The 26,992-nt window shown below is 37.3% G+C and overlaps 2 protein-coding genes and 1 non-coding gene across 3 annotated transcripts in view; 2 read left to right on the top strand and 1 right to left on the bottom strand.

Annotated features, from left to right (window-relative positions):
- Positions 1-4,473, top strand: part of GLMN (glomulin, FKBP associated protein) — a 42,617-nt gene extending 38,144 nt beyond the window's left edge. The window contains exons 17-19 of the mRNA XM_060025547.1: positions 2,575-2,686; positions 3,483-3,565; positions 3,672-4,473. Coding sequence (XP_059881530.1) covers positions 2,575-2,686; positions 3,483-3,565; positions 3,672-3,782 — 306 coding nt within the window. The 3' untranslated portion in view covers positions 3,783-4,473. The remainder of the gene's footprint in view (positions 1-2,574; positions 2,687-3,482; positions 3,566-3,671) is intronic.
- A 576-nt stretch (positions 4,474-5,049) lies between these two features.
- On the bottom strand, positions 5,050-26,667 carry C1H1orf146 (chromosome 1 C1orf146 homolog). The gene is made up of 6 exons (XM_060006979.1): positions 26,562-26,667; positions 9,171-9,181; positions 8,068-8,161; positions 6,425-6,593; positions 5,947-6,025; positions 5,050-5,268 (listed from the first exon to the last, which is right to left on the bottom strand). Exons 1-6 carry the CDS (start codon positions 26,665-26,667, stop codon positions 5,134-5,136), a joined length of 594 nt encoding a protein of 197 aa, XP_059862962.1. The 3' UTR covers positions 5,050-5,133.
- Positions 20,642-20,714, top strand: TRNAA-CGC (transfer RNA alanine (anticodon CGC)). The gene has a single exon. It is a non-coding gene; the product is annotated as a tRNA-Ala (tRNA).
- Positions 26,668-26,992: the final 325 nt, after the last annotated feature.

The raw sequence follows: 26,992 nt of genomic DNA, 5'->3' as shown, positions 1-26,992 counted from the left end.
GAAAAGGCAAAAATTATATAAACAAAAATCAGACCAGTGATTCTCTGGGGGTGGGGGAAGAAAACTGACTACAAAGGGGCACAAGGGAACTTCTGGGGTCATGAAACTATAGTGGTGGTGGTTATACAACTATATATCTTTGTCAAAACTCAGAACTGTACAGCTAAAAAATGTTTATTTTACTGTATGTAAATGATACCTTAATACACCAGACATTAAAAAATAATATATAAAAAGGAAAGGACCAGGCTATATTTGATGTTATAAATAGAAAGGACATTCTGTGAAACTTTTGTTTCAACTATATAAATAAATGTGAGTTGTGATGTAAATTATATTTCTTACTGTGGGCCATGGTAAAAATATTTTGAAAAACGCTACCCTAGAAAAACTTTTATTCCATGTGAATAGGAAAACGTATGCAGCAATTTCAGGGAGCATTGTTTGAAGTACTAAAAAAACTAGTAACAGGATAAAAGGTATAGTATAATGGGATGCCTATATACTAATTAAAATGAAAGGATTAGAGCTATAACATAAATAACCCTCAAAAACAGGATTGAACAAAAGGGAGCTAACGCAGGATATGTACACTGTGATATCATTTGTATAAGTTTTAAACATGAAAAACTGTGATATATTGTATAAATTAAGAATACTAAAACCTCAAGTTTTAGAAAATGTTACATAGCTTAGTTAATGGCTTTCTCTTGGATAAAGAGGGCTTCAACCATATGTGATGTATTTTGTAAAGTAAATATGGTAGGATGTTTACATTTGGCAAAGCTAGGTGTGAGTAAAAAGGTGTTTTCTCTATATTCTTTATGTCTGAATGTGTTTTAATCTGTAGAGGGTCATCAGTAACCTCTGTAGCCTTGAAAGCCATCCGTGATATTGGCCAGTAGTAGTGGGTTCTACTTTTAAGCTTAGAGGTAAAGGGAAACAACGTTTAAAAAAGTGGGGGCGGGATAGAGAAAGGTAAAGAAAATGCTGGAGAGAGAGGGAGGAACATAAGAGAAATGAGAGCAGTGGGTGCGCGTGGTAGAGTAACATACTTGACATCCTGTGTGACTACTGGTTGAAGTTTCTGCTGTACTAATGCGTAACCCACGTTTCCATGTGAGGACAAGAAAACTTACAATTTCAATGGAAGTTTAAAAACATTAAAAAATGTTTTTTAAAGTATACAATTAAAACAGTTCATTGTTTAAAAATCAGGATAAATAAGCAAAAAGTAATAATCAAAATCTCACCATTTATTTTTGACATTATAGTGTATGCCCTTTTAGGCTTTATACCAGCAAATCTGTACATACTTCTTTTTTAAAAAAGATCATATTATATGAGTCATGCTGTAACCTTTTTTCCACTCACCAATATGTATTGAAGAACACTATTTTAACGGCTGTGTAGTTTTCCATTGTGTGGATATACAATTTACCCTGCTCCTGTTGTGAAAAATTGTCATTACTTACAACTTTTCACTACTTAAACATATTTTTATAAACATCTCTTCAGTGGAATCATTATAACATACATATTTAATTCTTCCCCAGATTAAGTTCATAGATTCTGAGTGAAAAAGTATGCATATTTTTGAGGTTTTGGATTCTTGATAGTTCCTCTCAAGAACTCCACTTTTCCTAGCAATATAGGAATAATGAGAAAGGACAGATTTAAATTAAAAGGATATATGTGACAGTGAAATTATAAATTATTCAACACAGACATGTGTAGATTTTATTTTGGAGGGCTATATGTGTTAAATGTTATATACTACCTGGATCAAAATAAGTTCATTACAAAATAGATTTTCATGTGATCCAGTTCTAGTTAAGGATAACTGGATTCCTAAGTTTCCCTTTTTTGCCTAAGGTACTTTCCTTTGTAATAAGTACCTGGAAACTTAGCAATACCAATGAATTTTCTTTGTCTTCCTTCTTCTCTTTTTTTTTTAAAATTAAGACTTTATGATTCCCTTCCTGTAGTACTATAGGAGGAAATGCTCTTGGAATAAAAACCTCTAATACAAATGACAAAATAACCCTAAGCTGTCCTAGGTAGGTAAAATCTCCATGTATATTGGTCCCCAAGAAAGTCTGTATCAGCTTTGTGTTAGAAAAGTTTCCATCAATAGAGAAGAAGAATCCCCTGGAACTAGATATGTGACAGGAATATCATTTGAAAGATAAAGAGTTGAAGGGACTTATAAGGTACAGTCATTGTGGGGATGGTTTATAAAAATAAAGAGAGATGTCTCAGACCGTGTGGATTATTTTCAAATAATTTTCTCATGGATAAAACTTCTAAGTTGCAGATCTCAAAACCAGGAGCTATCCAAATGGCACAGTAATGAGTGTATGAACAAGTTCATTTTTGTTTTGACTGGTATTTAGATAAAATAACTAGATGTAGTAATGAATGTATTATTAAACAGTCAACTCTACCTTGAAAGGCAAGGATCATGTCTTACTCATTTCTGTTTCTCCAACTGTCAGCACATGTTTAATACTAGTAGGCAATCAATACATCTTGAACCAAATAACTAATTGTTTCATTAATTCTTCCAAACAGACTGGATTATGGACAGAACTCGAAAAGATTGAGAATAATTTCTTAAAGCCACTCCATACAGGTCTTAATATGTCAAAAGCACATTATGAAGCAGAAATTAAAAATAGCCAAGGTTGGTAATGTGAAGTTTCATTTTCAGTTAGGTCTAAAAATTAGTCATATTTTTTTGAACTGTCATTTATATTCAAAATAAAGAACTTTATCTTGTACTTGTCTAACTTAGAGCAAACAGGGAACTGTGATAGCTAAGTCATTTTATTTATAATTAAAATGTTTCTTGGCAAATCTGTATGCCAGTTAACACTGAAATTGGGTTAACAAAGATTTAAACCAAACTGAAGCATATTCTGGTTTCAAACCTCAAGGTCTGATTAAGAATCTAATTGTATCACAAGTATTTCTGTTTGGATGTCATTGTACTTCCTTTAGTATTGTGGGGTCCATCCCCCACTTCACCCTCTACTCAGTACAAATTATGAAAAAGAATCTTAGATCCGGAATTACTTTTTAAAGTCAGCAATTCTATTATAATAATCTTGTGGTCTTTTCCATTTCACTATGGTGGTATTTCTGTAGGCATTACTAAAAATTTTGTCATTTTTAGTGTGACAGGTATATTTCTGATCTTATATTGAAGAAAAAAGTTTTAAAATTTTCATTCATCTTGTACATGCCAAAATACTATTCACCTAAACATTTATTCACATGTTGCAGAATTTTAATATTTTTGTTTGTTCATAGCTTGATTTTAGCATATCCTGAGCTATTAAACACTAAGGCTTAATTTACGCAAATAACTGGCATTTTTTAAGTTAGTAAATGATTAAAGTAGCTTATAAATTTATTATTGAAATCTGAGAGTTTTTTTTAATGATTAACTGTGACACGATTTTTTTTTTCTCTTACAGAAGTCCAGAAGTCTAAAGATCTTTGTTCTATAACTGTAGGTAGAGAAGAGATCCCAAATATGCCTCCTGAAATGCAGCTTAAGGTAGATACGAAATTTTCCTAAGCTACATACAGCTGAAGTCTTTTCTTTTTGCTTTGTTTTGCTTTAAAGGCAGCCTTAATAACACTAATTTTTCTTGGTATTGCAGGTCCTACATTCAGCTCTTTTCACATTTGATTTGATTGAAAGTGTTCTGGCTCGAGTAGAAGAACTCATTGAAATAAAAACAAAGTCTACCTCTGAGGAAAATATGGGATAAAGTGAAAGCTCCATCCCCTAAATAAAAACTAGAAATATACTATATTTTCCATTATGTTTATTTAATACCTTTATAAAAGCTTTTCTGTAAAACACACTGATAGAAAATAAATGTAGCTTTTCTCATTTATCCGTTTCAGCAATGACACATTATGGATCAGTAGTAGTGTTTGGTTTTAAAAAGATATCTACATGGTAAATAATGCCCATGTGTATTTTAAATACTACTATTGAAAATCCAATACAAATCAATAATTTTATATTATGACTTCATAAAATGTACTGGAATTGCCTTCATTCATACAGTTGTAGTGAGTTTATAAAAATACTGATACACTTTGTGTTCCAGTTAGATGCTGTGTTACATTTTAGAACTCCTAGTATCAAACTGGCTATCACACCACTAAGAGCTAAGAGAGCTTAGAGAGAAATTTTGAGTTTGGACCAGCTGACTACTTCTCTTAATTTCCTTCTTTTTCCCTGCCTCAGGAGTCTTAGGGTGCAGAGTCCTATCAATCACCAGCTCTCCAGCAGTAGTTACAATGTGAAAGCATCTGTGAAGATTAATTTTAGAAATACTGGCTGGCTTGTATTATAAAAAAGTATATATGACTTTTCCTTTAACCTAAGGGGCTAATTAGAAAATGCTGTATATTTATTTGCAATTAAATATTTGTTCATCCAACTTAATTTGTATCATTAAGAAACTGCATCTGAGTTTTATAATATATGTACCAATTTTTTCTGAACTTTTTTTTTATATACCTCATTTTTTATTGCATTTTGCAGATACTGCATTTTCTTTTTTTTGGCTGCATTGGGTCTTCATTGCTGCGCATGGGCTTTCTCTAGTTGCAGGGAGTGGGGGCTGCTCTTCGTTGCGATGTGTGGGCTTCTCATTGTGGTGGCTTCTCTTGTTGCAGAGCACAGGGTCTGGGTGCACACAAGCTTCAGTAGTTGCAGCACGTGAGCTCAGCAGTTGTGGCACGTGAGCTCAGCAGTTGCGACACGTGGGCCCTAGAGCGCACAGGCTTCAGTATTTGTGGTGCGTGGGCTCAGTAGTTGTGGCGTATGGGCTCTAGGGCGTGCGGGCTTCAGTAGTTGTGGCATGCAGGCTCAGTAGTTATGGCGCACGGGGTTAGTTGCTCCGTGGCATGTGGGATCCTCCTGGACCAGGGATTGAACCCGCGTACCCTGCATTGGCAGACGGTTGCCCAACCACTGTGCCACCAGGGAAGTCTCTTTTCTGAACATTATTAAAGGAAGTAACAGAACTCCTGAAAATAAAATCATTTTTAATTGTATGTATTTTATTTTAATATTCTTCCAAAAGAACATTTGTAATTGATAATTTAATTTGGGTTAAATGTATCACTACTCAGTTTTATCTTTTGAAGTGTTTTCCAAACTGGACTTTGCTCAATGATGTAAGCTTTAGTTGTTATCATTCTGTAGCAGATGCTATCTATGTGTGGTTTGGAGGTGATCTGGAAGAAGATATAAACATGCAATATTATTTGAGAAATAAGGTATTTTTACAGGGTCACATCATAAAATACCTAACATTATTTATTCAACAAGCATCAATCAGTATGGTGTATGGGTTATTAGAGTAATAGAAAAATACCTGATCTCTGTCTTTAAGAGATTTCAGATGTGCAAGCCAAAAAATAGAATACTATTAAGAATTGCTTCAATAGAGATCTGTTCCAAGTATAAGAGTAAGGAACACCTAACTCTGCCTGTGGGAGTTGGGAGCACACTTTACAGAGAAGAATAAGTATGAAAAGAAAGTGGATAACCAGTGAAGTTATAAAATAGTATGTATGCACTCTGACAGTTCATGACTACCAATATTTATACTTTAGAATTTGAAAGAAGATTTAAGTAACCAATAGGGCCAACACTGTATATATATGGCCAAATGCTCTTTTGGCCCTAAATGAGTGATCCTGGTAGTTGGTACTGGAAATAAATTGAGAAGACTTGAGAGGCTAAGTTCAGGCTTGGGAAAGAGTTGCATGTGTTGGAAATAGCAACTTCTCTGAGGGGAACAGAAGTAGAATATTTGTCAGTTCTACCGAAGAGGGTGTGCATTTTGAAGTCAAGAACCTTAAAGTGTATCAGTGTGTATGTATGTATGTCATTTTCCTCAGGTGACTTACCTTAGCTATGGTGCACATAAGATTAATAGCATTTATTGTGTTGTGTACTGGAAGTATCCGTAGGTTACTACCCAGGAATCTGGAAAAAAAAAATTCAAAAGTTAAATAGTTGATATGACTTACATCTGTTAAGTGGAAAGAAGAGACAAACCTCTTATTGTTTGTCATTTGTTTATTCATTCATGCCTGCCTTATTCCACAGAGGATTTGATATGGCTTTACAGCCAGAAGTTAATTGACTAAGAAGTGTTCACTTCTGATTTAGTCTTGCTGGAGAATCCCATAAATCAGCATGCACTCTGAAATTGTCACCCTGATTCATAGACTAGCTATTTGGCCTGCATTTTATTAAATAGGACAGGTTAACATTATAAAGTTTACCTTTTGGAAAAACATAATTCGCTTGCCTAATATAATTCAGAATCGAAGTAAATAAAATAATTTCAGGAAAATAGGTCTGTAGTGCTGTTGTCCATACCTCTGCTGAATCCTGAACATCAGTTTCCATTCCTCAGGCCCATGCAGGGCAGCAGACAGAACCAAAAAACTATTTCGGTGAATGTTAATAAACTTCTCAATTTTGGCTAGAAATGTTTCTTCAGCAGACATAAAGCATTTTTTAGCATCCATCAATAAAAATGCAACTCCTAGGAAAGGTGAGTGTAATATAAAATGTCACTTCATCATACTGATAAAATTTTTTCTTGTAAACTCAGTAAAATCAACAAAAATAACTATAAGTAAAACATAGCTGTAAGTGTCCAGGCCCTAAACCCATAACAAATGGAAATTACCATAATGAAAGTTTTACATGACAAAATAATTAGGTAGTTCTTTGAAGTGCTCTGTATATAAAAGATTAAATATTTAAGGGAAAAACCCTTTCTTGGTCAGTAACCTTTTTTTTTTTTTTTTTTACTCTAAGGCACTGTCCACAATGAAAGTAATGCCTAATTTTAGTTACATGTTAATTTTTCATGTTATGATTTTTAAAAGCTGGAAATCAACTAAAGAAAAGTTGTTTTAAGCAAGCCTTTAGTTATTTCTTGGAGAATCTTTTATATCAGAACATAAACTATAAATTAAAACAGTAAGCAGATATCTAGGATCTCTGAAACAGTATCAGGCCTATAAGAATGGTCCAGAAGGGAAACAATCTACTTAGCTCTTTAAAAGATGAGGGGAGGACACAATTTGAGGAAAGCTACTATGTGATTATACTAATTGAATCAACCTGAGCTAAAAATTTATATAATATCTCTGAACCTAAATTTCTTCATCTGTAAGGTTGGAATAATAGTTCTTTGATAGGTTTGTTGAAAGGATTAAATAAGAGAATGCATATAGGGCTCTCTGTTCAACCGGGAAAGATGAATTTGAGGTTGGGCCATTTTTAGCCTGGAGGTCTATTTCTAGGAGCTTTTGAAAGTGCCTGTCTTCCAAAATCTCTGCTAGAGTACAGGTCTGTTTGTAACCATCCTAATAAAATCCTTCACCTCCATGTTTTTTTTTTATCACTTCTGTCATTTTCCAAGCACAAGTGGAGCTGCCTCCTTCCCATGTCCCTAGCTTTCTCATATCCTAATCTAATTCCTTCCTGTACTTTGCCCATGACTCACAGTTGTACAGTTTTATGATTTCAGAAACATTTGTCCCCATTTGTTTCCTTTAATTAGTATTTGTTTATATCAATATTATGTTCAGCAAACTCTTGTACAAAATCATGAAAAACATTCTTCTATATTGTTTTTGTATATGGATTTTGACCAATATCGTGATGTTGGCCTCTGTTAATATGGGTAATATTTTAAGTATTGACTGTTGCAGAGGGTGGCTTTGTTCTATTTTCAACTTCGTTCCAAAGCAAGTAGTTTGTACCATCCTCTACCAGACTCCACTGGTTCAGCTTTAGTTCAACAATTGTAATCTGAAAAGGAATATATTTTGTAATTGGCCATATGTACTGCTTTTGCAGCAGTAACAAAGTTTTATACATTTACCTCTCCCAAAAGGTAACACCTTAAGCTTATTACTTAGTTACTGAACTACCAAATTATTAGAATTTACACTTACTTATTTATTAAGAAACTTAAATCAAGGAAGTTAGCAAATATACTGTACCAGAAAGAGAAAATATAATTGATCCATTTTCCACTGAATCTGAATACCGAACCTTATGGCTTCGATTTTCTAGGGCGGTTGCAACTTCATAACTCTTAAAAAAATTTTCAGAAATACAAACTTAAGACATGTTTTAAAGAGTTTAATTAAAGCTAATCAAAAAATTAAAATAAGTTTAATAGCTTCTTTTATAACTATACCACTTACAGATTTGATCATCAACAGAGATACCAAATGTGCTCTCTATGGAGAAAAAAACTTTAAAAAAAGGTAAAAATATTTAGTTTTGAAACACACTGTGGTTTGGAAATGAGTTGTGTACTAGTTACGTTACTTAGGGAAGAAAATAAGGACAGTATTAAAGAATTAAACTATAAGAGCAAACACAAACTTCTCTTTGAAAACTTGAAGATGGATTCTGACATGCATTAATGTATAAATAGAAGGTGTATGGTGGTGTGTTTCTTAGATGGTTGACAGAACCATGAAGTGCCATACACAGTACCACAAGGAGACAACCAATTCTCCAATTCATGTTTACATTACAGTTACTTTTAGTATACTTTTCAAATGTTTTAAGCCTTAGGTGAGTTAGAAAACATGAAGACAGCAATAGGACTTTTGGTTTAAATACTAAGCGTTTCAAAATTCATCTAATTTCCTATTCTACCCACGTAATTAGATATTACCCAAAGCACTAAAATAGACGTGGTTTATACTATTTATGAATTGGTTAAAACTCAAGCTTGTTAGTCTCCAAGTAGATAAAAATCCCTTATATAAACTTTATATTTAGCTTCAGAACATGTATATTTTAAGCATACTTAAATATATCTAGAATATCAAGTATTCTAGATATAGAATACTTGATTCCCTTCCTTCCTAAAAAGAGTATTTTATGGTACTCAAACAGATCCTGACCTAGAGTTCAATAAAGACTCTTCGCATGAGTTTTCTTCTGCTGTTTTAAAATTACACATTGAGTCCAGTGATGGCAGATTAAGTAATTTAGGCCAACCCTCCTGCTGAAGGCAACTAGAAAAGCTGGAAAGTTTAAAAAATCTTGAATGCATCAGAGAGTTAGCAGGATAGTGAAAACTTACAGGACCAAGACCTATACAGAAATTCAAAGATAAGAGATCAGCACTTAGGTGATTTTTTTTCCTGAGGGCATCTGTCAGTTCAGGAAGAGAGACGAGAGGCTGAACAGAGCTTTTGACAAAAGTAGAACAGCTCTCACAGGGGCTGCCGCCTAGCTTCAAACCATTTCAATCCTTAAAATTGTATTAAAGTGATACTGTATTACTAGTGCTCCCAAGTACCTTGCAGAAGCACTCCCTAGAGGGACCCTTCTCAATTAGGTCTCCTCATTTCAACTACAGAACAAAGAAAATTATCTGAATGATGATTTTCTCAATTCTCACATAACTAGTATCATCTAAATGAACAGGAGATAAGCTCCTTTATTACATACAATAGAAGCCTTAGGGCTTGGGTTGCCAGATTAGCAAATAAAAAAATAGAACATCCAGTTAAATTTGAATTTCATATAAACAACATAATTTTTTGATATAAGTATGTCCTGTGCAATATTTGGGATGAACTTACACTAAATTCATTGTTTATCTGAAACTCAGATTTAACTGAGTGTCCTGTATTTTATCTGGCAACCCTGCTTAGGACATTAGAGGTTTAATTCTCTCGCAGAATTAAGTTTTCTCTAGAGGAATGTAAAACTATTCTAGGCCTCAAATTATTTCCACAAACAATTTTTCAAATACAAATTCCAACACACAGTTAAAAATAATCAGACATTCAAAAACAAAATTACATGAAAGAGAACTATGAAAAACAACAGGTAATAGAAGCAGTCATAGGGGATACATATAGTAAAGATACCATGTATATACTTTAAAATAGCTGTTTACTATGTTCAAGGAGATGAAAGGCAAGGTTAAGAATTTTGGCAAAGAACCAGAAACTATATAAAAGGATGTAACAGATATGAGTCAGGAAAGTTTCATAAAATTTGAGGCAAATCTTTTTTTTTTTTGCGGTATGCGGGCCTCTCACTGTCGTGGCCTCTCCCGTTGCGGAGCACAGGCTCCGGACGCGCAGGCTCAGCGGCCATGGCTCACGGGACCAGCTGCTCCGTGGCATGTGGGATCTTCCTGGACCGGGGCACAAACCCGTGTCCCCTGCATCAGCAGGCAACTCTCAACCATTGCGCCACCAGGGAAGCCCGAGGCAAATCTTTTAAATGGAAAACAGTTTATTAAGCAGACAAGTGAAAGAAGAAGACAAATGTGAGAAGAACGTAGACAGAAAACATAGACAAAGGCATTCAGACCTGAAAGTATGATTCCTTTAAGTGTGTTAGTTGTGTATGAGTCAGTTAATTTGGAGACAGTGTTAGGAATAACTGATGGCAGATAATTAGGACCATGTATGCCACGCTGATGAATTTCAATTCTATCCTATCCAGGAGCCAACTAAGAGAAGTATAAAGAAAATAGAAGAAAATAGTAAAGTTAAAATTAGAAAGTACTGAATTACAAAAAAATAGGTAAGTTCAAGAGTTAAGTTTTCAACATAACAAGGAGCTAAGACTAGATTTTCCAAATTATGTTTCATTAAATATTAGTCCCATGAGATATTAAAAAATGTTCCTTATTCAAATAAGACTGGGAAACACTGAGGGAGACCTTCAAGATGGTGGAGGAGTGAGACATGGAGATCACCTTCCTCCCCACAAATACATCAGAAATATATCTACATGTGGAACAACTCCTACAGAACACCTACTGAACGCTGGCAGAAGACCTCAGACTTCCCAAAAGGCAAGAAACTCCCCATGTACCTGGGTGGGGCAAAAGAAAAAAGAAAAAGCAGAGACAAACGAATAAGGATGGGACCTGCACCACTGGGAGGGAGCTGTGAAGGAGGAAAAGTTTCCACACACTAGCAAGCCCCTTCGCGGGCAGAGACTGCGAGTGGCGGAGTGGGGAAGCTTCAGAGCCATGGAGAAAAGCGCAGCAACGGGGTGCAGAGGGCAAAGTGGAGAGATTCCCGCACAGAGGATCAGTGCTGACCAGAACTCACCAGCCCAAGAGGCTTGTCTGCTCACCCACCAGGGCGGGTGGGGGCTGGGAGCCGAGGCTCAGGCTTCTGAGGTCAGATCCGAGGGAGAGGACTGGGGTTGGCTGCGTGAACACAGCCTGAAGGGTGCTAGTGCGCCATAGCTAGCCGGGAGGGAGTCCGGGAAAAAGTCTGGAGCTGCCTAAGAGGCAAGAGACCATTGTTTCGGGGTGCACGAGGAGAGGGGATTCAGAGCACCACCTAAACAAGCTCCAAAAATGGGCGTGAGCCGCGGCTATCAGCGCGGATACCAGAGACAGGCATGAGATGCTAAGGCTGCTGCTGCAGCCACCAAGAAGCCTGTGTGCAAGCACAGGTCACTAGCCACACCTCCCCTCCAGGGAGCCTGGCCACTGCCAGGCTGTGCAGCCCGCCACTGCCAGGGTCTTGTGATCCAGGGACAACTTCCCCTGGAGAACGAACGGCGCGCCTCAGGCTGGTGCAATGTTATGACGGCCTCTGCCGCTGCAGGCTCACCTTGCATTCCGTACCCCTCCCTCCCCCCAGCCTGAGTGAGCCAGAGCCCCCGAATCAGCTGCTCCTTTAACACCATCCTGTCTGAGCGAAGAACAGACGCCCAGGCGACCTACACACAGAGGCGGGGCCAAATCCAAAGCTGAACCCCAGGAGCCGTGTGAACAAAGAAGAGAAAGGGAATCTCTCAGCAGTCTCAGGAGCAGCGGATTAAAGCTCCACAATCAACTTGATGTACCCTGCATCTGTGGAGTACCTGACTAGACAACGAATAATCCCAAAATTGAGATGGTGGACTTCAGGGGCAATGATATATATTTTTTTTTCCTTTTTCTCTTTTTGTGAGTGTGTATGTGTATGCTTCTTTGTGTGATTTTGTCTGTATAGCTTTGCTTTTACCATTTGTCCTACGGTTCTCTCTGTCCATTTATGGGTTTTTTTTGGTTTTGTTTTTGGTTTTTTTTTTTAGCATAGCTTTTAGCACTTGTTATCATTGGTGGATTTGGTTTCTTGGTTTGGTTGCTTTCTTCTTTCTTTCTATTTTCTTTTCTTTTTACTATTATTTTTTAATTATTTAATTAATAATTTTTATTTTAATAACTTTATTATATTTTTCTTTCCTTCTTTTTTTCTCCCTTTTCTTCTGAGCCGTGTGGCTGACAGTCTTGGTGCTCCGGCTGGGTGTCAGGCCTGTGCCTGTGAGGTGTGAGAGCCAAGTAAAGGACACTGGTCCACCACAGACCTCTTGGCTCCACGTAATATCAAACGGCGAGAGCTCTCCCAGAAATCTCCATCTAAACACTAAGACCCAGCTCCACTCAACGAGCAGGAAGCTACAGTGATGGACACCCTATGCCAGTCAACTAGCGAGACAGGAACACAACCCCACCCATTAGCAGAGAGGCTGCCTAAAATTATAATAAGGTCACAGACACCCCAAAACACACCACCGGACGTGGTCCTGCTCACCAGAAAGACAAGATCCAGCCTCTTCCTCCAGAACACAGGCACTAGTCGCCTGCACCAGGAAGGCTACACAACCCACTGAACCAACCTTACCCACTGGGGGCAGACACCAAAAACAATGGGAACCACAAACCTGCAGCCTGTGAAAAGGAGACCCCAAACACAATAAGTTAAGCAAAATGAGAAGACAGAGAAACACACAGCAGACGAAGGAGCACGGTAAAAACCCACCAGACAAAAAAAATGAAGAGGAAATAGGCAGTCTACCTGACAAAGAATTCAGAGTAATGATAGTAAAGATGAGCCAAAATCTTGGAAATAGAATGGAGAAAATACATGAATGTTCAACAAGGACAAAGAAGAACTGAAGAGCAAACAAACTATTATAAACAGCACAATAAATGAAATTAAAAATTCTCTAGAAGGAAGCAATAGTAGAATAACTGAGGAAGAAGAAAGGATAAGTTTCCTGGAAGATAAAATAGTGGAAATAACTACTGCAGAGAAGAATAAAGAAAAAAGAATGAAAAGAATTGAGGACAGTCTCAGAGACTTCTTGGACATTAAACACAACAACATTCGAATTATAGGGGTCCCAGAAGAAGAAGAGAAAAAGAAAGGGACTGAGAAAATATTTCAAGAGATTATAGTTGAAAACTCCGCTAATATGGGAAAGGAAATAGTCAATCAAGTCCAGGAAGTACAGAGAGGATAAATCCAAGGAGAAACATGCCAAGGCACATATTAATCAACCTATCAAAAATTAAATACAAAGAAAACATATTAAAATCAGCAAGGGAAAAACAACAAATAATATGCAAGGGAAGCCCCACAAGGTTAACAGCTGAGCTTTCAGCAGAAACTCTGCAAGCCAGAAGGGAGTGGCAGGACATATTGAAAGTGATGAAAGGGAAAAACTTATAACCAAGATTACTCTACCCAGCAAGGATCTCATTCAGATTTGATGGAGAAATTAAAAACTTTACAGACAAGCAAAAGCTAAGAGAATTCAGCACCACCAAATCAGCTTTATAACAAATGCTAAAGGAACTTCTCTAGGCAGGAAACACAAGAGAAGGAAAAGACCTATAATAACAAACCCAAAACAATTAAGAAAATGGTAATAGGAACATACATATCGATAATTGCCTTAAATGTAAATGGATTAAATGCTCCAACCAAAAGACGTAGACTGGCTGAATGGATACAAAAACAAAACCCGTATACATACTGTCTACAAGAGACACACTTCAGACCTAGGGACACATACAGACTGAAAGTGAGGGGATGGAAAAAGACATTCCATGCAAATGGAAATCAAAAGAAAGCTGGAGTAGCAATTCTCATATCAGACAAAATAGACTTTAAAATAAAGACTATTACATGAGACAAAGAAGAATACTACATAATGATCAAGGGATCGATCCAAGAAGAAGATACAACAATTGTAAATATTTATGCACCCAACATAGGAGCACCTCAATACATAAGGCAAATACTAACAGCCATAAAAGGGGAAATCGACAGTAACACAATCATTGTAGGGGACTTTAACACCCCACTTTCACCAATGGACAGATCATCCAAAACGAAAATAAATAAGGAAACACAAGCTTTAAAGGATACATTAAACAAGATGGACCTAATTGATATTTATAGGACATTCCATCCAAAAACAACAGAATACACTTTCTTCTCAAGTACTCATGGAACATTCTCCAGGATAGATCATATCTTGGGTCACAAATTAAGCCTTGGTAAATTTAAGAAAATTGAAAACATATCAAGTATCTTTTCTGACAACAATGCTATGAGACTAGATATCAATTACAGGAAAAAATCTCTAAAAAGTACAAATACATGGAGGCTAAACAATACACTGCTTAATAACCAAGAGATCACTGAAGAAATCAAAGATGAAATCAAAAAGTACCTAGAAACAAATGACAATGAAAACACGATGACCCAAAACCTATGGGATGCAGCAAAAGCAGTTCTAAGAGGGACGTTTATAGCAACACAATCCTACCTTATGAAACAAGAAACATCTCAAATAAACAACATAACCTTACACCTAAAGCAATTAGAGAACGAAGAACAAAAAAGCTCCCAAAGTTGGCAGAAGGAAAGCAATCATAAAGATCAGATCAGAAATAAATGAAAAAGAAATGAAGGAAACAATAGCAAAGATTAATAAAACTAAAAACTGGTTCTTGGAGAAGATAAACAAAATTGATAAACCATTAGCCAGACTCATCAAGAAAAAAAAGGAGAAGACTCAAACAGACTCAAATAGAATTAGAAATAAAAAAAGAGAAGTAACAACTGACAGTGCAGAAATACAAAGATCATGAGAGATTACTACAAGCAACTATATGCCAATAAAATGGACAACTTGGAAGAAATAGACAAATTCGTAGAAAAGCAGAACTTCTGAGACTGAACCAGGAAGAAAGAGAAAATATAAACAGACGAATCACAAGCACTGAAATTGAGACTTGATTAAAAATCTTCCAGCAAAGAAAAGCCCAGGACCTGATGGATTCTCAGGCAAATTCTATCAAACATTTAGAGAAGAGCTAACACCTATGCTTCTCAAACTCTTCCAAACTATAGCAGAGGGAGGAACACTCCCAAACTCATTCTACGAGGCCACCCGCACTCTGATACCAAAACCAGATGATGTCACAAAGAAAGGAAACTACAGGCCAACATCACTGATGAACATAGACGCAAAATCCTCAATAAAATACTAGGAAACAGAATCCAACAGCACATTAAAAGGACCATACACCATGATCAAGTGGGGTTTATCCCAGGAATGCAAGGATTCTTCAATATACACAAATCAATCAATGTGATACACCATATTAACAAATTGAAGGATAAAAACCATAGGATCATCTCAATAGATGCAGAAAAAGCCTTTGACAAAATTCAACACCCATTTATGATAAAAACCCTCCAGAAAATAGGCATAGAGGGAACTTACTGCAACAGAATAGAGGCCATATATGACAAACCCACAGCCAATATCGTTTTCAATGGTGAAAACCTGAAACCATTTCCACCAAGATCAGGAACAAGACAAGGATGTCCACTCTCACCACTATTATTCAACATAGTTTTGGAAGTTTTAGCCAGAGCAATCTTGAGAAAGAAAAATGGAGCTGGAGGAATCAGGCTCCCTGACTTCAGACTATACTACAAAGCTACAGTATTCAAGACAGTATGGTACTGGCACAAAAACAGAAATATAGATCAATGGAACAGGATAGCCCAGAGATAAACCCACACACCTATGGTCACCTTATCTTTGATAAAGGAGGCAAGAATATACAATGGAAAAAAGACAGCCTCTTCAATAAGTCGTGCTGAGAAAACTGGACAACTACATGTAAAAGAATGAAGTTAGAACACTCCCTAGCACCATACACAAAAATAAATTCAAAATGGATTAAAAACCTAAATGTAAGGCCAGAAACTATAAAACTCTTAGAGGAAAACACAGGCAGAACACTCTATGACATAAATCACAGTAAGATCCTTTTTGACCCACCTCCTAGAGAAACTGAAATAAAAACAAAAATAAACAAATGGGACCTAATGAAACTTAAAAGCTTTTGCACAGGGCTTCCCTGGTGGCGCAGTGGTTGAGAGTCTGCCTGCCGATGCAGGGGACACGGGTTTGTGTCCCGGTCCAGGACGATCCCACATGCTGCGGAGCAGCTGGGCCCGTGAGCCATGGCCACTGAGCCTGCGCATCCGGAGCCTGTGTTCCTCAACAGGAGAGGCCACAACAGTGAGAGGCCCGTGTACCGCAAAAAAAAAAAAAAAAAAAAAGCTTTTGCACAGGAAAGGAAACCATAAACAAGACGAAAAGACAACCCTCAGAATGGGAGAAAATATTTGCAAACGAAGCAACTGACAAAGGATTAATCTCCAAAATATACAAACAGTTTATGCAGCTCAATATCCAAAAAACAAAAAATCCAAAAATGGGCAGAAAACCTAAATAGACATTTCTCCAGAGAAGATATACAGATTGCCAACAAACACATGAACGCATGCTCAACGTCACTAATCACTAGACAAATGCACATCAAAACTACAATGAGGTATCCCCTCATACCAGTCAGAACGGCCATCATCAAAAGATCTACAAACAATAAATGCTGGAGAGGGTGTGGAGAAAAGGGAACCCTCTTGCACTGTTGGTGGGAATGTAAATTGATGCAGCCACTATGGAGAACAGTATGGAGGTTCCTTAAAAAACTAAAAATAGAGCTACCATATAACCCAGCAATCCCACTACTGGGCATATACCCTGAAAAAACCACAATTCAAAAAGAGTCATGTACCACAATGTTCACTGCAGCTCTATTTACAATCGCCAGGACATGGAAGCAACCTAAATGTCCATCGACAGATGAATGGATAAAGAAGATGTGGCACATGTATGCAATGGAATATTATTCAGCCATAAAAAGAAACGAAAGTGAGTTATTTGTAGTGAGGTGGATGGACCTAGAGTCTGTCATACAGAGTGAAGTAAGTCAGAAAGAGAAAAACAAATACTGTATGCTAACATATATGTATGGAATCTAAAATATATATATATATTCTGAAGAACCTAGGGGCAGGACAGGAATAAAGACATAGACGTAGAGAATGGATTTGAGGACATGGGGAAGGGGAAGCTGAGATGAAGTGAAGGAGTGGCACTGACATATATACACTACCAAATGTCAAATAGATAGCTAGTGGGAAGCAGCCGCATAGCACAGGGAGATCAGCTCGGTGATTTGTGACCACCTAGAGGGGTGGGATAGGGACAGTGGGAGGGAGAGGCAAGAGGGAAGGGATATGGGGATATATGTATAGCTGATTCACTTTGTTATATAGCAGCAACTAACACAACAATGTAAAGCAATTATACTCCAATGAAGATATTAAAAAAAAAGTTAAAACAAAACAAAACAAACAAAAGAAAAAACAACAGAATCCAGTGAATATATTTTCAGTACACTGAGAGAAAATATCTGTAAATCTAGTGGAAAATATCTTTCAACTTGGAGCAACTTGAACTCTTATACATTGCTGATGGGAATATAAAACCATAATCCCTGCATTTAGTTTTAGTATAGCTATATAGTTAAATGGATTCAGTGTTCATTTGTAGTGAACTTTGAAAAACAGTTTGTAATCTCTTATAAACATACACTCATCATACGACCCAGCAGTTCCATTATTAGGTATTTATAAGAGAAATTCAAACACGTCTTAACAGAGACATACATGAATGTTCAGAGCAGCTTAATGCATAATAGCCAAAAACTGGAAACAAACCAAATATCTATTAGTGAATAGATACACTGGCATACACTCATACAACACACTACTACCCAGCAAAGAAAAGATAACAAATTATTGTTATATGTAACAACATGGATGAATCTCAAAAGCATTATGCTTAATGCAAGAAGCCAGACACAAGAGTACAAACTGTATCATTCCATTTATATGAAGTTCTACAACAGGCAAAACTAGTTATAGTGATAAATCAGACCAATGGTTGCTTGAGGTGGGGAACTGGAAAAGGACTGACTACAAAAGGGCATGAAGGAACTTTCTGGAGTGACGAAAATGTTCTATATATTTTGATTGGGGTGATGGTTACACAGGTATACACATTTGTCAAAATTCATTAAGCTGTACATTTAAAATGTGTGTATTTTATTGTATGTAAGTTGTCCCTGAATTAAAGTGATTTTTAAAACATCTTGCAAGATCAAGGGGAAGACAAAAATATAGTTGATCCTTGTACAACACAGGTTTGAAATGTGTGGATCCACTTCTATGTGGATTTTTTTCTATAAATACAGGTACTATACAATCTGAGGTTGGTTGAATCCTTGCATGCAGAACTGCTGATACAGTGGGCCAAATGTAAAGTTAAACATTTGAAGTTTTGAGGGAGGGAGTGAGGGAGTCACTGCCTATAACCCCACGTTGTTCAAGGGTCAACTGTATTTGGATACTAACAAAAACTGAGAGGATCCTCATTTAGATAATTTCTAAATTATATTCTTCAGATAAAAAATAAAATGATCCAAAATGGAAGGTCTGAGCCAAAAGAAGAAAAGAAGAGCAAAGAAAGTAACAAAGACATGAGTAAATCTAAACAAATGCTAACTTTAGAAAATAATGGCACTTTGTTGAGTTAAAAAATTGATAGAATTAAACCGTATATGATAACAAAATATAATACAGAAAAGGGTGATTGGAATTAGTGTTCTAAGATTTGTTTGTCATTTAAGAGGAAGATAAAAATAATTATTTACTTTGGATTTTGTGGGGCTAAGTATACATGTTAAATTTTCTAGGGTAACTATTAAAAAACATAAATAGAGCTGTTTAAAGCCAGCTAAGAAAAAAACTATTCAAAGCTAGTTGAGAAAAAATTACCTCAAAGCTAGTTAAGAAACTAGCTAGTTTCAAAGCTAGTTAAGAAAAAAATGAGAAAAAATTACCAATCAATACAAAAGGAGGCAAAAAAGAAGAGAAAAAAGAAACAGAGAAAAGGTGGGACTTCCCTGGTGGTCCAGTGGTTAAGAATCCACCTTCCAATGCAGGCGACACAGGTTCGATCCCTGGTTGGGGAACTAAGATCCCACATGCCACAGGGCAACTAAACCTGTGTGCTCTAGAGCCTTGCACACCACAACTACTGAGCCTGCACACTCTGGAGCCCACACGCCACAACTAGAAAGAAGCCCGCGTGCCACAATGAAGAGCCTGCGCACCACAATGAAAGATCCTGCATGCTGCAACGAAGATCCCACATGCCCGCAACTAAGACTCAACACAACCAAATAAATAAAAAAATAAATAAATAATAAGAAAAGAAAAGGTGGGACAAAAAGGAAAGAAAAAAGAAAAGAAAGCACAAAACAAGCACATTAGCATGGGTTGCTGTCTCCCTCTCTCAAAATCAGTCTGGAAAAGCTAAAGAAACAAGAGAGAAATATGGATTCCAGAAACCTAACAAAAAGAAGCATGAAAAATTCCAATGAACCTTGAGGCTGTCTTAAATGGGTATTTGGTATGGTGCTAGATGGCTAAAGCCAACAGAGCAAAGTGCAGCTTGAGGCAGCAGTGAATGGATAGGGTGAATAAAACAGATCGTATTCAGAGTCTTATTCTAGCCTCTCTCTTTACCATAGAATAATCATTTCTTGCCCCTTCATTCTAGACATTAGGTGGTGTCCATAAGATAAACATCAGGGCAATGGAGAAATCCTGTTGGCTGAGGAGTTAAAAACAGTTGTGGACTGACCAACTGCCCTCAGGCATTCAACTCCCATTCCCTCCCCATCCAAACTGTAGGGAGACAGCCTCCTCCCAAGGCCACTAAGTCTAGACAGATCAGTTTCTGTTGTTTACCTTTCAAAAAACCTTAAGTAATATATATGTGCATATGCATTGTTTCTGTAATCACTTAACATCTCTATTAGAATAGGCTTAGTGAGAAAAAAAAAAAAGGAACTTAGAAAATTTCCAACCTTCAAATATTTAGAGAAGTAGGAAAATGGATGCAGGGACATTCATAATTTGTCTTTAAAACACATTTTAGATTATGTACTTGCCGATTCACACAACTTTGCATAATCAAGCTAAAGATATTTAAAAATATTGTTCTATTGCTTTTAATTTTAAATTCAAGATCAATGGCCCAAATGCCTCTTTTACCTTAAGCGATGAGCTAATAATAATGGTGGTTGTCCATTTAATTTTTTCTTTTCCATCACTTTCAGCCATCTCTCTGTATCAAACCAGCTTCTAGTGGTGCCAACAATCTGAGAAAAATAAGAACAAAAAGAACACATAGAAATGTTTGCTTGATGAATGAGTAAATTACAGAAAGAAATAAAATTAGGGTAATGGAGACATTCTAAAGAATATTTGAAAGTCAAAATTTGACACTAATGGGACTTCCCTGGTGGTCCAGTGGTTAAGACTCTGCACTCGCAATGCAGGGGGCCTGGGTTCCATCCCTGGTCTGGGAACTAGATCCTGCATGCCGCAACTAAGAGTCTGCATGCCGCAACTAAGGAGCCTGCATGCGGCAATGAAGATTCCGCACGTGGCAACGAAGATCCCATGTGCCACAACTAAGATCTGGTGCAGCCAAATAAATAAATAAATATATATTTTTTTAAATTGGGACTTCCCTTGTGTCACAGTGGTTCAGAATCCGCCTGTCAATGCTGGGGACGTGGGTTTGATCCCTGGTCTGGGAAGATCCCACATACCACAGAGCAACTAAGCCTGTGCACCACAACTACTGAGCCTGCGCTCTAGAGCCCATGCACCACAACTACTGAAGCCTGCATGCCCTAGAGCCCGCACGCTGCAACTACTGAGCCCATGCACCACAACTACTGACGCCCGTGCGCCTAAAGCCCGTGCTCCACAACAAGAGAAGCCACTGCAATGAGAAGCCTGCGCACTCTAACAGAGTAGCCCCCACTTGCTGCAACTAGAGGAAGCCTGCGCACAGTAACAAAGACCCAACACAACCAAAAAAAAAAAAAATTAACACTGAAAAAATATCTGTCTTGTTATACATTAAGCTCATTCAATATTATGCTTCCTATTAAGAATTATTAAAAGCAATGGTTCCCATTTCAGAGCATTAACTTAAAGAAGGAAGACCCAGCATTTCCATGAAGTCTTCTCTAATGATATTTCAATTTTTGATCTTCTTCCAAACTAGTCCACAGTAGACAGTTTATAAACATTTTGTTATTTGATTTAATTGGCATCCACAAACCAGGCTTTTCCTTCCAGCAGAGGCAGTTTGTGGCAACAAGAGGAGAGAGAGGAAACTGAAGTGATTCAAACTTGATAATAAAATTAAAGGCTGCTCAGAGTAGAGACATAACTATCACAAAACAAAAGGTCAGTTAGAAATGGAATGAGAATGTATATACACACATATTTAAATATATATATCTTATGAGGAATGCTCAAAGGAAAACACAAGAAATTTCACACTGAACTTCAGTTTGGGCTGGATTTTGAGCAACAAATGTGAAAAGGAAAAGAAAGTATTTATATAATTTTACACTTTAGGAAATTCAGGCTGAGAGAGGATGGTGGCAAAGGTCATATACACCTACAGAGTGAAAATGAATGGGTTCACTTTGGGCAGAATGGACATGTTAACAGTATTAAGTTTTCCAATCCATGGACACAAGATGTCTTTCCATTTATTTGTGTCTTCTTTCATCCAAGTTTTGTAGTTTTCAGTGTACAAGTCTTTCACCTCCTTAGGTAAATGTATTCCTAAGTATTTTATTCTTTTTGGTGCTCTTGTAAATGGGATTATTTTCCTAATTTCCTTTTCATATAGTTTGCTGTTCCTATATAGAAATGCAACTGATTTTTATATGTTGATTTTGTATCCTGCAACTTTGTTGAATTGATATATTTGTTCTAACAGTTTTTTTATAGGATCATGTCATCTGCAAACAGGGACAGTTTTACCTCTTTCTTTCCAGTTTGGATGCCTTTTATTTCTTTTTCTTGCCTAACTGATCTGGCCAGGACTTTTGGTACTATGCTGAATAGAAACAGTGAAAGTGGGCACATCTGCCTTGTTCCTGATCTTAGAGGAAAATTTTTCACTTTTTCACATTTGAGTATGATATTAGCTGTGGGCTTGTCATATATGGCCTTTATTATATCGGGTAATTTTCTTTTATGAGTGAATAAGCTCTAGAGATCTGCTGTACAACATTGTACCTATAGTCAACAATAATATATACTTAAAATTTATTAAAAGGGTAGATCTATACTATATTTCTTTCCACAATAAAAGAAAAAGAAAAAAAGTGAATGAGTCCAATGTTAGATCTATTCCTTTTTCCTCTTCCTTTTTCATTAATACCATGTTTATTACCTCTTGCCTGAGCTACTATATTTACCTCCTAACTGGTCTTGCCTCCTTTCAAATCTATTCTACAAACTCTTCCCAAATAATTTTCCTAAAACTTAATTTATAACTAGATTACTCTTCTTTTTTTTAAAATTTATTTATTTTTGGCTGCATTGGGTCTTCGTTGCTGCGCGTGGGCTTTCTCTAGTTGCAGCGAGCAGGAGCTACTCTTCGCTGTGGTGTGCGGGCTTCTCATTGCGGTGGCTTCTCTTGTTGCAGAGCACGGGCTCTAGGCATGTGGGCTTCAGTAGTTGTGGCACACAGGCTTAGTTGCTCCACTGCATGTGGGATCTTCTTGGACCAGGGCTCAAACCCATGTTGCCTGCATTGGCAGGCAGATTCTTAACCACTGTACCACCAGGGAAGCCCATAGATTACTGTTCTGTTCAGAAAACTTTAATGGCTCCCTAAGGCTTAAGAAATCAAATCCAAATTCTTTAGCCTAGTATTCAAGCTCCTCTCCCCAAAGACTGATGCCACGTTTCCTTTCCAGAATTACTTCCCACTAACATGGGCAGCTTCACTGACATGCAATCTGTGGAGTCACACAAGGCTCCACACTTAAAAGGATCCTGTACTTGTCTTATTGCTACTATCCCCTATTGCTGTCTTGAAAATGTTAATTTTTAAACAAGAGATCTTATGTTTTCATTTCACACTGGCCCTGCAAATTATATAGTCAGTCCTGCCCATTATACCAAAGAAACCCTATACTTTCTCACCTCACTACCATGCCATACTATTTTCTTCCATCTGAAACAACCACCCTGATCTCTGCCTGCCAAAATTCTACTTACCTTTTAAATACTCACTTTATTTACATCACACTCAAAATGATAAATTACATGCAAATTAAGACCACAAGGAGATATCATTTTGTACGCATGACAGCCTTCTTAATTAGGGTTCTGGGATATGAAGCTCTAATGCCCTAAGACAGGGGTCAGCAAGCTTTCTTGTAAAAGGCTGGAGAGTAAATATTTTAGACTTTGTGGGCCATACAGTCTCTGTTGCAGTGACTCAACTCTGCAATTGTAGTGTGAAAGCAGCTACAGATAATAAGTAAACAAATGAACATGGCTGTATTTCTTAAAACTTTATTTATGGACACTAAGATATAAATTTAATATAATGTTCATGTGTCACAAGTATTATTTTTCTTTGATTTTTTTCCAGTCACTTGAACTAGAACTATTCTTGGCTCCAAGTGTGGAGGGCCAGATTTGGCTCATGGGCCGTAGTGTGCCAAGCCCTCCCTAAGACATCCATGATATGACTTAACTTTTCTTCTGTACATCTAGAATGGTACTAGTCACCTACCAACTTTGGTAGAATTGAGAAAATAATCACTCAAACCATGTTCTACAGGTTTAATTCTCTCATAGAACTCCTGTTGAGAATAGCTGCATTAGAATGACAAAACTTAGAATTAAAAAAAAAAAAAAACTAAGGATAAGGATATGAAGCAACAAGAACTCTTATACATGGGTAGAGTGCAAATTGATATAACCATTTTGGAAGATGATTAGGCATCATTGGGGTAGATAATCTGTGAAGGGCCTTTAGTGTCTGCATGTTTTTGCTGGGTATGTAAATATAAGCCCCTGATTACTCTTTATCCGGGCCATTTTTCACTTGCAATAAACATTGAGGAATGAGGCAAGCAGGCTTGTTACTACTAATTAACAAGTGTTCTTCCCTTCAGTGTTTCTCTCTGTTAACATAACCAATTGAATGTATATTCACCTAGGTTTAGTTATGTTATTCCCACACCCCTGCGGAATTTGGGGGCCAGAGGAACGAACAAGAACCTGAAACTTTGGTTACTGCTTCTGCCACAAAATTTTAAAAATCTTTTGTTTCTGATCCAGGCATCTTTTATCTTCTGCCAGCATTAATAAAACGGTAATAGGTTAGCTTGTTAGGTTGCAAGTAGAGTAAAAAGACCTTTCACAGTTCTTGACAGGTATTATCTATTAAAGTTGAAAATACACATAAATTATAACCCAGCAATTCCAATCCTAAATATATACTCAAAAGAAATGCATGCAATGTGTACTAGGAGACTTGTATAAGAATGTTCATAGAAGCATTTTTTTTTACTTTATTCCTCATACTTTTGTTTAAATTTTTTTAAAATAAATTTATTTATTTAATTTATTTATTTTTGGCTTCGTTGGGTCTTTGTTGCTGCGCATGGGCTTTCTCTAGTTGCAGCGAGCAGGGCCTACTCCTCGTTGTGGTGCACGGGCTTCACATTGCAGTGTAATGCAATGTGCAGTGGAATGTGAAGTAGAATATCAAGTTTTCTGTAAATCTAAAACTGTTCTAAAAAATAAAGTTTATTTAAAAAAAAATCCTACCTCTCCTTCAAGGCCCATTAGAAATTCTGCCTCCTGCAAGAAACTATCTCTGTCTCCCTCAAACTAAATGAGACCTCTCCTTCCTCAGAATCCACCTTACAACACCTGTTAAGCACTTCTCATATTTTGCCCCATAAAATTATTTATAAATGTAGTTCATTTCCCCTAGATCATAATCTCCTTAATGTCAACCAAATTTATAATCTCCATGTTACTTAATACAAAATTAGTTTAAAGCAAAATTTAGAAACCAACTAATCCAAGTGAAAGTAACGTTCAGTGATGGTGAGCTAATATTTCCTAAGGCAATTTTATTCTCCTTTTGAACAATTCTAATAATTAGAAAGTTCTCCCTGCTGGGTTGAAACCAGCTGCTCTATAATTTCCTCATTCATTGCATGAATGAATGAATGACAAGTTAACAGCTCTATGAGAGCAGAGACACCTGTTTTATCCAATACTGTACCTCCAACACCTGGCACAAAGTAGATACTCAAACTTTGTTTATGAATGAGTAAATGGCTGTCTGGGGGAAGGACTGAAATTTTTATTTCCTCCCATACAACTTAATTTACTGTCTAGCTAATAATAATCCACCTGATAATACATCCACAAAACATACAAGCAAACCTCATTTTATTTTGCTTCCCTTTATTGTGATTTGCAGATACTGTGGGTTTTGTTTGTTTGTTTTGATTTTTTTTGACAAATTGAAGGTTTGTGGCAACCCTGCCTTGTCAGACTATGATTAGCTTTTTTCTTTTTTATAAATATATTTTATTTATTTATTTTTGGCTGCCTTGGGTCTTCGTTACTACGCACGGGCTTTTGCTAGCTGTGGTGAGTGGGGACTACTCCTCGTTGTGGTGCATGGTCTTCTCATTGCGGTGGTTTATCTTGTTGTGGATCACGGGCTCTAGGCTCACGGGCTTCAGTAGTTGTGGCATGCGGGCTCAGTAGTTGTGGCACACAGGCTTAGTTGCTCCGCGGCATGTGGGAATTTTCCCGGACCAGGGCTCGAACCCGTGTCCCCTGCATTGGCAGGAGGATTCTTAACCACTGCGCCACCAGGGAAGCCCAGACTATGATTACCTTTTGAAAAACTACTTTAAAATGAAAGTACATACATTATTTTTTTAGATACAAAATGCTACTGCACACTTAACAGACTACAGTATAGTATGAAATAACTTTAATATGCACCAGGAAACAAAAAAACTTCATGTAACTCGCTTTATTGCTAAGGCCTGGAACCAAACCCTGCAATATCTCCAAGGCATACCTGTACAGTCATTTAAATCCTCACACCCCTCTATACAGGTTTAATAAACAATTTTAACTAATTTAACTAAACTTAGAAGGTTAACTAATTTTATGCACTAATAAGTGAGAAAGGAATTGGGGTCGCAGACCCCCAGAAGCGTACTATTAACGACTGAGAACGCGTCAGATAAACAGGGCTGAGGCAGCAAGGTTCCCTCAATCTCTCTGGGGAAACGCTCTTAGACTAGCAACCAAGCCCCACTCATCGCTGATTGTGAGCCACTCACCACACCTCCAGGTGGCCCGTTCCCTCATCTGCAAATCAGGCTGGACCCAATGGCCTCTTAACGCCTTTGCCAGGTCCAAGGCCCTAATATTCTGGGCTCCCGTCATTACGGTTTTGTCTTTCCCAAGTTTTCAAATTTAAATAAATTTAACATTGCACAACAACCTCCTGTACATCGCTAACCCGTTCAGTCTCCTCCGTCATCAAGTGGGAGTCTGGCCTACAGTGGTTTTCATGGCCTCTTCGATTCTTTTTTTTTTTTTTTGCGGTACGTGGGCCTCTCACTGTTGCGGCCTCTCCCGTTGCGGAGCACAGGCTCCGGACGCGCAGGCTCAGCGGACATGGCTCACGGGCCCAGCTGCTCCGCGGCACGTGGGTTCCTCCTGGACCGGGTCATGAACCCTTGTACCCTGCATCGGCAGGCGGACTCTC

This window comes from Delphinus delphis, chromosome 1 (genome assembly GCF_949987515.2).
Source record: "Delphinus delphis chromosome 1, mDelDel1.2, whole genome shotgun sequence".
Taxonomy (NCBI): domain Eukaryota; kingdom Metazoa; phylum Chordata; class Mammalia; order Artiodactyla; family Delphinidae; genus Delphinus; species Delphinus delphis.
The sequence above is the reverse complement of the archived record's forward strand: the minus strand, read 5'-3'. Positions and strand labels throughout refer to the sequence as shown.

Bases quoted from the DNA above. Each gene is read 5' to 3' on its own strand.
- C1H1orf146 (XM_060006979.1), bottom strand. From the start codon at position 26,667: ATGACGGGAGCCCAGAATATTAGGGCCTTGGACCTGGCAAAGGCGTTA. The intron at 6,594-8,067 runs GTACAGTATATT...CACCTTTCCTAG, and splicing joins AATTATATTTTCTCTTTCTG to GAGTTGCATTTTTATTGATG. The intron at 6,026-6,424 runs GTATGGACAACA...TTTTTTTTCCAG, and splicing joins ATGTTCAGGATTCAGCAGAG to ATTCCTGGGTAGTAACCTAC.